We start from the raw sequence: 13,580 nt of genomic DNA, 5'->3' as shown, positions 1-13,580 counted from the left end.
GCACGTTCACCGGAATAGAGGAGGAGCGTTTACGTGTGGGAGAAAAATCGTTGGTTTGCGCTGTTTTGTGTGCAGTGACTGCCTGTGGTGAAAATGGCTTCACGTGGTCTTTAGCACCAGGGAAGAGCTGTGCAGTACAATATCTAAGGACAGGCTCTGCGATGAATTTGATAAAATAGAAGTGCTGATGTATCTAGGAGTGAATATTTTAACACTCTGTGCTTTCACACATCTTCACCCCCCCCCCCCTCCTCCTCCTCCTCTGGGCTGGCTGCAGGGTGGTGGCCCCCAAGGGACTCTGAGCAGGAGGGTAAATGTGTGCTAGCCCCAGGGCTGGGCAAGTGAAGGTTAGCCTGGGAGAAAGGACACAGATTCAGCTTTCCCTGCAGAAGTACTGCTCTCAGAATGTTAATGGAGCACTTTGGGAACTCTTCAGCTCCCCCTGTGGGACATGGGCCGCGTGCCTGTTCTCTCCCTGCCTCATCCAGTACGCCCACTTTCCTGTCCGGAGACCAAAGATGGAACACGCATTCTTAAAACCTGCACAGTCCCGCAGGCACATTTGTGTTAGTGAACGTTTTAATGGGTCATGGCTTAGCTGTGCAAACAGTTGTTCTCATACTTAAAGGGTTCATTTCAAATGACCCCTTGTTTATTCCAAAGCGTACAGAAATGATGCGTTTCTGTATTGACTCTGGATGTCGTCTTCTCTCACCTCTGTGGCACAGATGGCTTGCTGCTGTTACACTAGCACATGTGGCAGACAGGGGAGTGCTTGGGCCACTGTATCCAGCTGGTCACTACTGCCACCTAGTGTTCGTAAGGCTGTATTGAAGGACACCTCAAGGGTATCAGGGGTTGTTATTGTAAAAACTCCTCCAGTAACTTTTCGGTAACTTATTTCTGTAGTTCCGGTTTGGTGCAGTAAAGCCCTGCTGCTCTCTGGGCCTCAGAGTGAGACTGGGGAGCCCTGCTTCCGTGTAATCTGCCAGACTGGGTCAGTGCTTCAGGGGATACATGCTAGCGCTCTCGCTCTCTCTGCAGTGATGGAATCAATACAAATAAAACGCTTCTTTTCACAGCAGTCAGTGGACCTGAGTGCTGGAGCCGGTGCAAGGGACCAGATTATACACGTGAGTGGAGACCGGTCCGACACCCACACAAAATCACAGACTGCTTTCTCCCCTTTGGAGGATTTTATTTTTGGACAGTCGCTTCATGCCCTTTTATGAAGAGGAATAAGTCGATATGTTCTGTAGCTGAATTTGGCGCAGAAGAGCAAAATCTGCTGAAATGAACCCCTTCCTCCGGAATGCATGTGATGTTGGTTGTGATGTGTCCAGCTCTATTGTTCAGTTAAGTGAAGTAAAGGGGCCCTCCGCCTCATTGTCCTTGTGTACATGCATACATACACACACCCCATTTGCCCCCTGGACCTGCTAGGGCCCAGGGCAGCTCTCCCTGTGCTACCCTTTTAGCTCTGTCCCTGGTGGTCCCCATAATGAGACTAGTCCAGCCTGCTGTAATAGTGGCACTACTGCACACTGCTCTGGGTAAGCGTCAGCTAAGCGATAGTAATACAGTGCCCTGAAACTGTGATTTGATTGGCTGGCTGAATGTGTGCTGCAGGACTTGGAGAAGAAGAACGAGAGCCAGCAGGAGTCCCTGCGCTCCTTTCACCAGGAACACAGGGCTCTGCTGGAGAAGCTCAATCAGCTGCAGCAGCAGCTCAGCCAGGTGAGAGAGCAGGGCCCTGAGCTCAGCACTGACACGCAGTACGGACACACAGTCCCGCCATACAGCACAAACACGCAGGATGGACACTCTACAGACACACAGTCCCGCCATACAGCACGAACACGCAGGATGGACACTCAGCACCGATACTCATTACCGCCATACAACAGCAACACGCAGGACGCGCTTGCAGTACATTACATTACATTACAGGCATTTGGCAGACGCTCTTATCCAGAGCGACGTACAACAAAGTGTATAACCATAACCAGGAACAAGTATGACGAAAACCCTAGAGAGAAGTACCGGTCCAAGTACAGGGAACAACCGCATAGTTCAACTTGGACCCTGATGGTTAAACTGATTAACACTAACAACGAGAACGGCAACAACGCAATCTATGGAAAAATAAAAATAAATAAAAATACAATTAGTCGTTAAGACAGGCGTATCAACTAAGTCACCTGTACAGACATAATGGTGCACACACTCAGTATGGACATAACATATGAACACAAAGTGCAAAGATTCAGTGTGATATGGAAGGATTTGCAGGGGATACAAACCCTTTGTGATAAACCAATGTTTACTTTGTTATGTAGGAGAAGTCGACTGTGGAGGACATACAGAAGGAGGTATGTAAGATGTTCCACACCTCAAGATTATTCCAAGGTTAAATGTAGCCATCATTCTTTGTTTATAGTGTTTTTCCTGGAAGGGTTTGATAACTTTGTACGTGCATATCATAAGTATGTATGTGTGCTATTAAAGGCATGAATCATGCTGTAATTCCACTTTGTTCCAATGTTTCCTCTGCATCATGTCTCTGGATGCTAATGTATTCCATTAGTGTGGTGCTGTATGCAGTGTTCCAGCTTGTGTTAAGAAGCTTGCGTGCATGCCTGATGTGCTTCCTGCTACTTTGACATTGATGTATGTGCTAATCATTGAAAATAGAATCTGGAGCTTCGGTAGAACTGGGCAGGGGAATGATCTTGCCACAGTAATATCCAGGGGTCTTTTAATGTGTATCCAGGAGATGCCACGATTGATCGAGTACAAGGGCTTATCGTGCTTAATTGCCCCAACGGAGAACAGCAAAGAGATGAAATGTTTTGAATTCATGGCAACTACAGAGAGAATAATGTCTGTCTGTGTGCACCAAAGCGTCTGGAAGCCCTTGATATTGACCTCTTCTTCCCAGTGGCCCGGTTCCACACAGCACTCGGCCATCTTGGCATTTCTTTTTTGTCTGTAATTACCTCCTGTTTCACCCAGCTTTGTGGCTCCCAGCGTCAGAGGTGGATATAATTGTATCCACACCTGCAAACATTTCTGTCAATTATGGTGTTTGCGCAAATGAGCAGTTTGCCTACTTTTTTTTTTGGGTTTTTTTTTCGGGGAAGAATGAGGTTTTAATTATCTATTTTTTTTTTTTTTTTTTTTACTATTTCTTGGTGCATATGCAGTATACTTCTGGGAGAATTGGGATTCTGGGAATTGGAGTCATCATTAAATACTTAAACATACAGAGTGCATGTGCGTGTGCGTGAGAGCAGGAGCTGCGGCAGGCTCCGGTCTTGTCGTTCAGCGTGCGCCTCTTGCTTTGATTCAGAGGGAGCAGCTGAGGCTCCTGCTGCTGACCAAGGAGAAGGAGAAGGAGGAGGGTGCGCGGGCTGCCGTGGAAACGGTCAAGGTGCAGCTCAAGAGCCATATGGTGAGCGAGCGCCTGCCCACACCTTGGACCGTCTGCAGCAGCCTGAGCAGGAGCCAGTATGATCTCAGGCCTGCGCGTCTGGGCAAACAATTCATAATTATTCAAATATTTAATTATTATTTATACTTTACTTATACTTATCATTTTGTTATTTATTTTTTACCGTTATGTCTGAACATGTTGTGTATAGTTTGTCTGTTTTGTACAGAATTTCAGACAAGGGCAAATTATTGTTTGTATTTTCCATTTAAGATGGAAAAGTAGTTATTGAATGTTGCGCAGAAGGCATTGAGGTGCTGGCTTTGAACTCCTGTTAAAAGAGGATCCAAAACTGAAGTCAGTTACATCATCCAAAATGCATGATTGCCTTGATATACTGGGTACAGTTTGTAGGTGAGATTTTCCATTGGAAAACTGTCACCACTTTTTATCATGAAATGTTGAAAATTGGCCCTGAAAAGCCCTTGACAGTTTCATGAGTTTCTTTGGTAACCTTGGAAAACACTTCCCAATCATTGTAGTAATCTGTCTTAATTATGTTTGAACCCCTTATGTGTGTAGCTCATGTCTATTTTATGCTGAGCCACAGTACTGGCAAGAGACCTTTTCTGAACTGTCTGGACGTTTCACACAGTAGGCCTTTCCGCATTGCTTTTTAACATTATGGGTGTGAGGGGAGTCTGTGATTTTTACCGTGTTTGAAGCTGCTTCAGTGATCAATTATTAAAGTGTGTCAAATCCAGTGTCTCTGCTTCATTACAGGGGGATTACTCGGGCCAGTCTGTTATTAAAGGTGAGCAAAGGCCTTTTCTCCCCCTCCTTTCTTTTTAATCAGATTTTTCTTCTCCAATATGGATCCATTAAATTTGCATGAAGCCGTAGAGGGGCTCCAAATAGAAGAGCCTGAACTTTGTTTAAGCTGTTCTGAAATGCAGGGGTGTTGATTGATCGCTTCGCCCCCACAGGAAAGGACAGCGTGCTGGTGAAGCAGTCGCACAGCCTGGACTCTGCACAGGTAGCCCTTCATGTGTGCAGTCATCACATCCACCCGCTAACTTCGGCTTTATTGAGATTTACAGAGAAGCGTGACGGAAAGCGCGGTTCTACTGGATCAGCACTCAGCAGTACTCAGGACATCCTTATTTACTGGCCTTGGAAGCCGTTCTGTATCATCTTCCTTCTGCACCCCTTTGTTTTATTGATAATAAAAAGTCTGAGAATATGGAGTTTTATAGTGTAAAACGCGGCTCTCCGGGCCTGTGCTGCGTCAGCTAAACGCTAAGCTCTGTGGGGCTGGAGGGATGGGATTCTCCTCTCTGACCACCATCACGCCGTCCCGCAGGAAATTGAAAAATGAATGATTTATTTAGTTTCCCCGCCGGTGTTTTTCATTGTTTGAAATGGACTTTGTATTGCGGCTGATGGATTTTTATGTCCCCGCGCGTGGCCTCTGTGCCGTGGCGGGTGTGAATTACGCGGATGGGGGTGGGTGGCATTAAGCCTCCGGGGGCGGGCCTATCCTAGCTGTGTGCTGCACGTTTCGTACGTCCTGCTTCAGATTGCCACTGCAATAACAGTCTCACGTCAGGATTATGCTTTAAGAGTCTTCACGTTCCCACTCATTTTTATGACACGGTAGGAGTATAGGAGAGTAGCGTAGGTCATTATCTGGTTTTGCTTTTTAATGCATTCCCCACTCCCATGTCTTTGGTTTTCTGTGGTGCTTTTATGCAACTGTCCCTCGCACATTAGGATACAATCCACTTTGAAGAGCTAAAGAACTCGAATGACTCCAAAAGCAGTAAAAATAAATTCTTCTTTTAACAGACTGCTGTCATGTCAGCATAGAGCTTTAAGTTATCAGTGTAATTGGGAATCCGGGTCCTGTACATATGGCAGTGTGTGAAATGTAAATGTGGGACTAACGCATGATGAGCGGCGGATCTTTTGAAGCTCCTCCCCCTTCCCCTGCTGTAGGTCCTTCAGTCGGCCTATGGGCACACGCGCTCGGCGTCCCGCCCCCTGGAGCTGACCCGGGAGCCGGACACCCTGAGGAGGGAGCTGGAGCTGGCCAGGAGGAGGCAGGAGGCGGCCGAGGAGGAGGCGCGCAGGCTGCAGGGGGCGCTGGCGCTCAAGAAGCAGGAGTGCGAGGAGCTGGGGCGGAGCCGCGAGGCAGAGAAGCGGGACTCGGACCGGCAGGTGCGGGAGCTGGAGGAGGCGCTGGGAGACGTGCAGAAGCGCATGCTGGACTCGGAGGCCAAGATGAAGCAGCTGCAGGCCCACGTGGTGGCCGTCAAGGACCACCTGAGCAGCCAGCTGGCCGAGGACCTGAAGGCCCAGCTGCAGGACGTCAAGGCCAAGTACGAGGGCGCGTCGGCAGAGGTGTGCCGCGTGCGCAACCACCTGAAGCAGAGCGAGCAGGCCCTGGAGGAGTACAAGGAGAGCGAGGGCCGGCTGGCCAAGGAGGAGGAGCGGCTCTCGCGGGAGCTGGCCCGCGCCCGGGAGGAGCGGGAGGAGATGGCCGCCGCGTTCGGCGCGAGGGAGGCCGAGGCCCGGCTGGCGTCGGCCGTGCCCAAGGAGAAGTTCGACAACATGAAGAACCTCCTGACCAACGCCGTGGACCAGAAGGAGCGGCTGCTGGCCGAGCTGCGGGAGGACTACGACCGCGCGCTGGAGGAGGTGGCCGCGCTCCACAGGGAGCTGGACGGGCGGGGCACGGTGCCGCTGCACGAGCACGAGCTCGCCACCGCCGCCCTGGAGGAGCAGAACGGCGTGCTGAAGAAGAAGCTGGCGGACGTGACGGCCAAGAGCCAGGCGCTGATCCTGGAGGTGGAGGAGGGCGAGGAGGAGAACAAGCGGCTGGCCCAGCTCCTGCAGGAGAACAGCAGGAAGCTCCAGACGCAGTACGTGCCGCTCAAGGCCCACGAGGAGGCCACGCGGGCGCTGGAGGAGCTGAGGGCGGAGCTGGAGCGCGCGGTGCGGAAGGTGGAGCAGGCGGAGGCGGAGCTCCAGAGGCTGCGGGCGGAGAAGGGCACGCTGAACGAGAGCGTGGCCCGCCTGCAGACCAGCTACGTCCCCCCGGAGAGGTTCGAGCGGGAGGTGGGAGCGCTGTCGGCTCGGAGCACAGAGCTGGAGGCGCAGCTGGAGGAGCTGCGGAGGAGGTGCGAGGAGAAGGAGAGGGAGCTGAGCGAGGCGGCGGCGGAGAACGCCGCGCTGAGAGGGAGCGTGAAGGGAGAGGGCGCCCAGAGGGAGGAGTACGAGCAGGCGAGGGCAGAGCTGAGCGCCGCTCTGGACCGCGCCCGGGCCAGGCTGTCCGAGATGGAGAGAGAGGGCGCGGAGCGCGAGGAGGAGCTGCGGAAAGTGAGAGAGGGAAACGCAACGTTGAAAGAAAAGCTTGAGGGTGTGGAGGCGACCCTGGGGAAGGACTACGTAAGTCTGAAGGAGCACGTGGAGGCCAAGCGCCAGCTGGGCGGCGCTCTGAGCGTGGCGGAGGCGCGGGAGAAGGAGGCGGCCGCCGCCTGCCGCTTAGCCCAGGAGGAGACGCGCAAGCTCCACCAGGAGATCCTGGAGCAGAAGAAGGAGCTGGACACCATACAGGAGGCCATCAGCTCCAAGTTCATCCCGGCGAGCGTCGTGGAGGAGAAGGAGAGGTCCTACGAGGCGGCGCTGAAGGAGCTGACGGGACAGCTGGAGGAGGCGATGGAGAAGTACGGTCACGTGAAGGTGGAGGGAGAACGTCACAAGCAGGAGAAGGAGAAGCTGAAGGTGGAGATGGTGTCGGCGCAGAAGCTGCGGGAGGCGGAGGAGGCGCACAGGTCGCAGACGGAGGAGCTCTCGCAGAGGCTCCGGGAGGTGGAGGAGCAGAAGAGGGATCTGGAGGAGCACAGCGCCCAGTGCACGGCGGAGGTGCACAGCCTGCAGCTGAGGCTGGAGACAGAGTACGTGCTGGTGGAGCAGTTTGAGGCCATGAAGGAGTCGCTGAGCGGGGAGATCCAGCTGGCCCGGGAGGAGGCCGAGAGGGCGGCCCAGGCCTACGGGAGGGAGGCGGCCCGGGTGGCCGCCCTGGAGGCCCAGCTGCAGGGCCGCAGCGACGGCGCCACCCTGCTGGCGGAGCATGCCCGTGCCAAGGAGGCCCTGGAGAAGGAGGTGGCCCGCCTGCGCGTGGCCCTGAGGCAGGAGGAGGAGAGCGGCGCCAAGAGGGCCGAGGAGGTGGCCGCCCTCCGCTCCGAGCTCCTCCTGGCCTCCCGGGCGATGGAGGAGGCCTGCCGCGGGGAGGCCGAGGAGGTGGCGGAGCTGCGGGCGGAGAAAGGGAGGCTGGAGGAGGAGGCGACGGCACTGGCGGAGCGTCTGACTCGCCTGGAGGAGCAGTGCGGGGAGCTGCAGGAGGAGGCAGCTCGAGCCCGGCAGGGAGAAGGCAGGGCCAGGGCAGAGATGGAGGCCCTGCAGGTCAAGAGCACCTCCATCGAGCGGGAGATCAGGGAGCTGAAGGGGAGGTACGACGACTCCCTCAGCACCATCGGGGACCTGCAGAAGAGGATCCAGATGTCCTCTGCGCAGACAGAACAGAAAGATAAGAAGGTAAACGTGCTTTCGGTTCTCACAATTGTTAAATGCGATTTCCCTGCCCTTTCCTTAACAAGCCTGTGGCTCCAGGGAGTGGTGAAACCTGTTCTCCGTTCGGGTGCTTCTCTGATGCTTAGAATTCAGAATATCAGAAAGTAGGTAGCAGGTTGTGAAAAAATTTAAGTTCAAAAAAGGACAATAATAAAAGTAAGTTATTGGTGCTTTGGTTGTTCAAAAGCTAACAATCGCTTATAAAGCAGTAAAAGACAGCACATACCAGGCAAGTTACTGTTCTGTGATTTTTAATAAGGGCTTCGTAAGTAGACGTTGGCCTTTGCACCTCTTAAACAGCCATTAACATTCACTCCTCAGTTCCACATTTGCTGTGTTTTTCATTCTGAAATATGCCCTGAAGTTAAGGCCAGTTAGAAGTTATGCCCTTGCATGGAGAGCCGGGCCGGTGCAGACTGTGTGTTTGATACTTTTTTGGGGAGGTCCTCTGTGGGGGGCTGTCTGGGGGCTGTGGCTGACGCGTGGGCCTGAAGCAGCTGTGTTTATGGCGCAGATCACAGAGCTGCTGACGGACGTGGAGCGGCTGAAGCAGGCCCTAAACGGCCTGTCCCAGCTGGCCTACGCTGGCACCGCGCCCAGCAAGCGGCAGACCCAGCACATCGACACACTCCAGGCCCAGGTCAAGAGCCTGCAGCAACAGCTGGCTGTGAGTACGGACTGCGAGAGCCGTGTGTGTGAGTGACAGAGCTGTGTGTGTGTGTGTGTGTGTGTGTGTGTGTGTGTGTGTGTGTGAGAGAGAGCCGTGTGTGTGTGTGTGTGTGTGTGTGTGAGAGAGAGAGAGCCGTGTGTGTGAGTGACAGAGCTGTGTGTGTGTGCGTGTGTGAGAGAGAGAGAGCCGTGTGTGTGAGTGACAGAGCTGTGTGTGTGTGTGAGAGAGAGAGCCGTGTGTGTGAGTGACAGAGCTGTGTGTGTGTGTGTGTGTGAGAGAGAGAGAGCCGTGTGTGTGAGTGACAGAGCTGTGTGTGTGTGTGTGTGTGTGTGTGTGAGAGAGAGCCGTGTGTGTGAGTGACAGAGCTGTGTGTCTGTGTGTGTGTGAGAGAGAGAGAGCCGTGTGTGTGTGTGTGTGTGTGAGAGAGAGAGAGCCGTGTGTGTGCATGTGTGCGTGTGAGAGAGTGTGAGAGGCTGAGGCTTCCGGGTGGTCAGAGCTCTGATCCTGGATCAGCTGTGGGCAGCGTGGCATGCAGGGTGAACTGACCCTGGACTGCTTAGTGGGGCCCGGAGGCAGGAGGCACTTCTGGCCTGAAGTCGGGTTATTGGTGCTTCTACGTAGTCAGCTTACAGGGAGGCCTTTAAGTCTTCAGATTCTCCCCTGTGCTCCCAGCTCTGTGAGTGCACCATGGTGCACTGCTGAGAATGTCGAGAATCAGTTCTTTAAACGTTTTAAACATCACGTTAATTGTTGATTACATTTTTTCCCAGGCTTTCCCCCACTTGTCACAACTCGACCTTCTCCTTCTTGTGTAATCGCCTAGCTTTGTTTACACTACAAATCCCATCAACACTCAGCAGCCCGAGGACTTACCCTGAAATCCCCATGTATTTATGCAGTTCTGTTATGGGCATACAAAGTGATAATCGCTGCTTTGGGACATATTAAGCTCTCTTTCCACTTCAGTCTCAAAAACAATAGGCTTCTCACAGAGGAAAATATTACATTGAAAATATTTCAAAATGAAATGTAGCCGTATTAATTTAAAATTCCTGCAGGTGGTCTGTCTGTAGTGTATAGGGTCATATAGCTGTCAGCTGTTGTCTACACTGTCATTTATCTAGTGAGTGTGCCTAAGTACTGCATGTACAGACAATGGCAAATCCTCACCCACTGATGCTGAAACCAGAAGGTCAGTCACACGCTCTTTTGCGATGCTCTGTGTGAGAAAATGTTGACTCTGTGTGCTTTAGCAAAGGGGGATTGGGCTTCACGCTCAAGCAGAGTAACACGGCTCAGCAGACACAGCGGAGGAGATGATGAGGTCATTTCTTTGGTTTTTTTGTTCCTTGTTCTTTCCACCCTTCAAATGTTCACTCTGACATGAAATGAAAAAGAGAAAGTTCCTCGTTCTTATTGGTTGAATTGTTCACAGTATTTCCTTAAAATTATAGCTGTGGGAGGTGGAGAAATTAAGAGTAGCATAATGTCAACCCTCTTCTTTCTCTAAATGCTAAACGTTGGCATTAAAGTTTTGATTAAATTGTCTCCGTAAGCTTTCTTAAATGCGCACATTTCTTAGTTGGCTGTGTGTGTGTCAGTGTGTGTGCGCGTGTGTATGTGTGTGTGTGTGTATGTACGTGCGCGTGCGTGTGTGTGTGCACGTGTGTGTGCGTATTTGCATGTGTGGGTGTGCCTATGTGTGTGCGTGCTTGAGTGCGCGTACGTGTGCGTGTGGGATTCTGAAGTGCAGTTCTGACTGTAATTGAGTCTGGCGGGTTGATGTGATGTTGGAAAGCTCCGGTCTCCTCTGCCTGTCCTCCACACTGCTGTCTGACACGCTCTCCGCTTTTAAACAGGATGCTGAGAGGCAGCACAGAGAGGTGGTCTCCATCTACAGGACTCATCTCCTCAGTGCAGCGCAGGTACTGTGTGTGTGTGTGTGTGTGTGTGTGCGTGCGTCTGCGCTCATGCTTTTGTGTGCTTTTTATGAGCATGTTCTCAGGTGCTATTTGATTTTTTTTGTTAGTTTTTTTTGTGCTTTTCCCCTTTTCTGCCCAATTTAACATGCCCGCCTGTGTCTGTCACGCTCACTGCCACAGCCTCCGCTCTTGATGCAGGCGAGCGCAGACAAGCGTGTGCTCTCCTCCGGCTCACGCCATGTCAGCCGCCACTTCTTACCCCCTGCAGTACACACGCCGCGCTCGCACAGACGTGAGTCAGAGGAAGACTCTTCATGTGCAGCTCAGCGGGAGGACCTTACTGGCTCCCAATAGGCCAATCAGGGTTTGGGATGAGACAGCCGATACCCGCCCACCTCTGGGTGACTGTAGAGCCGGCTGTGCGTTGGCCTGTGTGCTTGTGGGCCCGTGGGGCTTCTGGCTGCAGTGGGCTGTGTTTGGGTGGAGAGAGTGAATGCGGCTGAATGCCAGGAGGAGAGGGATAAGCTGTCCTCCGTGTCTGTGAGCAGCAGGGCTCCTGTAAGTGTGTGCTGTGCTCTGCTGTTTCCTGTAGGGCCACATGGATGAGGACGTCCAAGCCGCCTTGCTGCAGATCATCCGGATGAGACAGGAGCTGGTCTGCTAGCACCCCCCCAACGCCATGCCAATACCGCCATCATCGAAGAACAGCCACTGGAAACCCCCCCCCCCCCATGAAATCTCGCCTTCCTCATCTCAGTGATGAAGAAACATCCTCGGGCCCTCTGTTCCTCTGTTCAACTAAGCATCCACTTCAGCCTCTAAAAACACGTTCTCATTCACCTGATTTAAATTATTATTGTGCATTTGGATGAGTTATGACCATGCTCATACTTTAACATTAAAACCGGGAATGCTGGGTTTTTTGTGGATGAAGTGGATGCTGATCAAGTCCCTGGATGCAGTCTCATATGTTCCTTAAAAGGACATTAATATATCTTTGGAACTGGTCAGAATTTTCAATTTCACTGGGCCATGGTTGACTGCATGTTGAGATCACTGTTTTGTCGTGTTTTTTCCCCTTGTGTTGAGAATTGCACTGAAAATGGTTTGCTTCATCCAGGGTGTTTGATACAGAATGTTGCAGACTATGGCAACTGGAAGTCTGATGTCTCAGAAGCACTGAGAGGGTTTTTGTCTCTGCTTTTCCAGCGTGTCTGGTTGGGAGGAAGGAAGTGTAAATGTCTCTGGGGCTTCACTGAGGCGTGCTGGCGCCCATTGGAAATTTGTCTCTGGGTCACATCTTAAACAGCACTGAGGTGTAGTGAAGGGGATGTGCGCTCTGTGCACTGTGGGTCACGTTCCTAACGTCCCAAGTGCTGCTCTTCCACCACCATCCGGTGTGCTCGTTGTTGTCTGTGGAGATGGCAGGCGGCTTGGCATGACCAGGCGGATGCTGGATTGAAAACCAGAAGGTTGTAGGTTTAAGGGTGGGTGGCGGTTTTTAAATGTGATATTTATTAACCTGAGTTGTGTCCTTGCAGTTGTAGTACGTGCCTGTATGACTCTGCTGTGCTGTTCGGTTGAGGCACAGTATCCTTATAGGCCCAGCATGCTTTGCTTCCCTCGCTGCCAGGCCACGTCGGTCCCTGAGAAGACGCACTTCACTCACGCACTCCATCAGCCCCGCAGGCGCGCCCCGCTGCACCGAGGGAGCCGGACTCCTTACGAACGCGCTGCGCAGGTCACGTGACCTGCTTCGCCCCAGCTCCGCCTTGGTTGCGCTGGTGCGGGGGCTGGGTTTTACACTGTCTGTCCTCACAGCGCAGAGCGCCCTAAGTCACTGAATCCCATGGGACTGCAGGTCTGGTCTTCGGGGTCGCGGGGCGAGGCGTCCCAGAGGGAGAGGGGGGTCGAGCTCCCTCTCCCGTGCTCAGCGACAGAGCCCTTAGTTCAAACCCTGCCTGAGAAACTGGGACAAGGCTGCCCCCTTGTGGTGTGACTTGGCAGGCCAAGTTCCCTGTGTAATTTCACTAGCTCAATGTTTTCTGGTTAATGAGAAGAGCTTAGAGTTAATTTACACAGATATATTTTTTCAATAATGGCTTTGTAATACTTTTGATTGATAAACAACTATGTTATGATAATATTCAGCAGGACTGGAGTAGGGTAGAAAAACACTTGTTGGTGATGTGTAATGTACTACTATTGGAAATAAGTTTTATCTCCCTCTATATAGTAAGAAGTACACTAATGAGATGTAGATTAACAAGTAACAACTAAGTTATCTGACTTTATTTTCCCAAGAATGAAAGCTATTCAATAATTGCCTAAAAATGATTAATTATTAAATCCATCAACTGACTTTTGCTTCTTCAATGCTACTGTAATATTTAAGACTGGAGAAAAACAAATATAAATTTTGATTTTATTTTAACCTAAAATCACTAGAAAGAAATTATAGCTATGCAGTTCTCCTGTATCAAATTACTTATTGGTAAACGTTTTTTTAAAGCAAGGATTTATTTTATTTTGTTTTTTTCCTGTTTATTTTTTCTTTTGCAAATTAGTGGTACCAACATTTAATAAAGTGCCTATATAGAAATGCCTCCTCGTGCTCCATTTCTGGCCACTGGTGTGCACACGCGCGCGTCTGTAACCCACATCAGGAATCAAGGGAGAGAAAGGGCTGCTTCTTCACTGAAAAGAGAGAAAACACACTGAAGAACAGAAGAAGTGAGAGGAAGGGATGAGGGGAGGGGAGGGGAGGGGACGGGGAGAGGAGATGAGATAGGACACGAGACCTTTTTGTGACGGCTGCCGCTCGCTCGTGTTCCACGCAGTTGCTCTGAATCCATCTGCTGCTGTTTCCACTGAGGCAGGGCATCAAAGCGTGCTGATGTGCACTCCGGATGAGTTCCTC

The 13,580-nt window shown here is 51.6% G+C and overlaps 1 protein-coding gene across 3 annotated transcripts in view; it reads left to right on the top strand.

Annotated features, from left to right (window-relative positions):
- LOC118215510 (uveal autoantigen with coiled-coil domains and ankyrin repeats protein-like) overlaps nucleotides 1-13,262 on the top strand; it is a 54,203-nt gene extending 40,941 nt beyond the window's left edge. For 2 of the 3 annotated variants that reach the window (XM_035396391.1, XM_035396393.1), the window contains exons 10-19: nucleotides 1,083-1,133; nucleotides 1,630-1,737; nucleotides 2,340-2,372; nucleotides 3,353-3,454; nucleotides 4,217-4,247; nucleotides 4,420-4,469; nucleotides 5,432-8,032; nucleotides 8,583-8,735; nucleotides 10,598-10,663; nucleotides 11,253-13,262. In XM_035396391.1, the coding sequence (XP_035252282.1) occupies nucleotides 1,083-1,133; nucleotides 1,630-1,737; nucleotides 2,340-2,372; nucleotides 3,353-3,454; nucleotides 4,217-4,247; nucleotides 4,420-4,469; nucleotides 5,432-8,032; nucleotides 8,583-8,735; nucleotides 10,598-10,663; nucleotides 11,253-11,324 (3,267 nt within the window). In that variant the 3' untranslated portion in view covers nucleotides 11,325-13,262. The remainder of the gene's footprint in view (nucleotides 1-1,082; nucleotides 1,134-1,629; nucleotides 1,738-2,339; nucleotides 2,373-3,352; nucleotides 3,455-4,216; nucleotides 4,248-4,419; nucleotides 4,470-5,431; nucleotides 8,033-8,582; nucleotides 8,736-10,597; nucleotides 10,664-11,252) is intronic. The other variant, XM_035396392.1, reaches the window with a different exon arrangement.
- The last annotated feature ends 318 nt before the right edge of the window (nucleotides 13,263-13,580 follow it).

Source organism: Anguilla anguilla, chromosome 16 (genome assembly GCF_013347855.1).
Source record: "Anguilla anguilla isolate fAngAng1 chromosome 16, fAngAng1.pri, whole genome shotgun sequence".
NCBI classification, from domain to species: Eukaryota; Metazoa; Chordata; class Actinopteri; order Anguilliformes; family Anguillidae; genus Anguilla; species Anguilla anguilla.
This window is presented reverse-complemented; position numbering and strand designations above follow the sequence as displayed.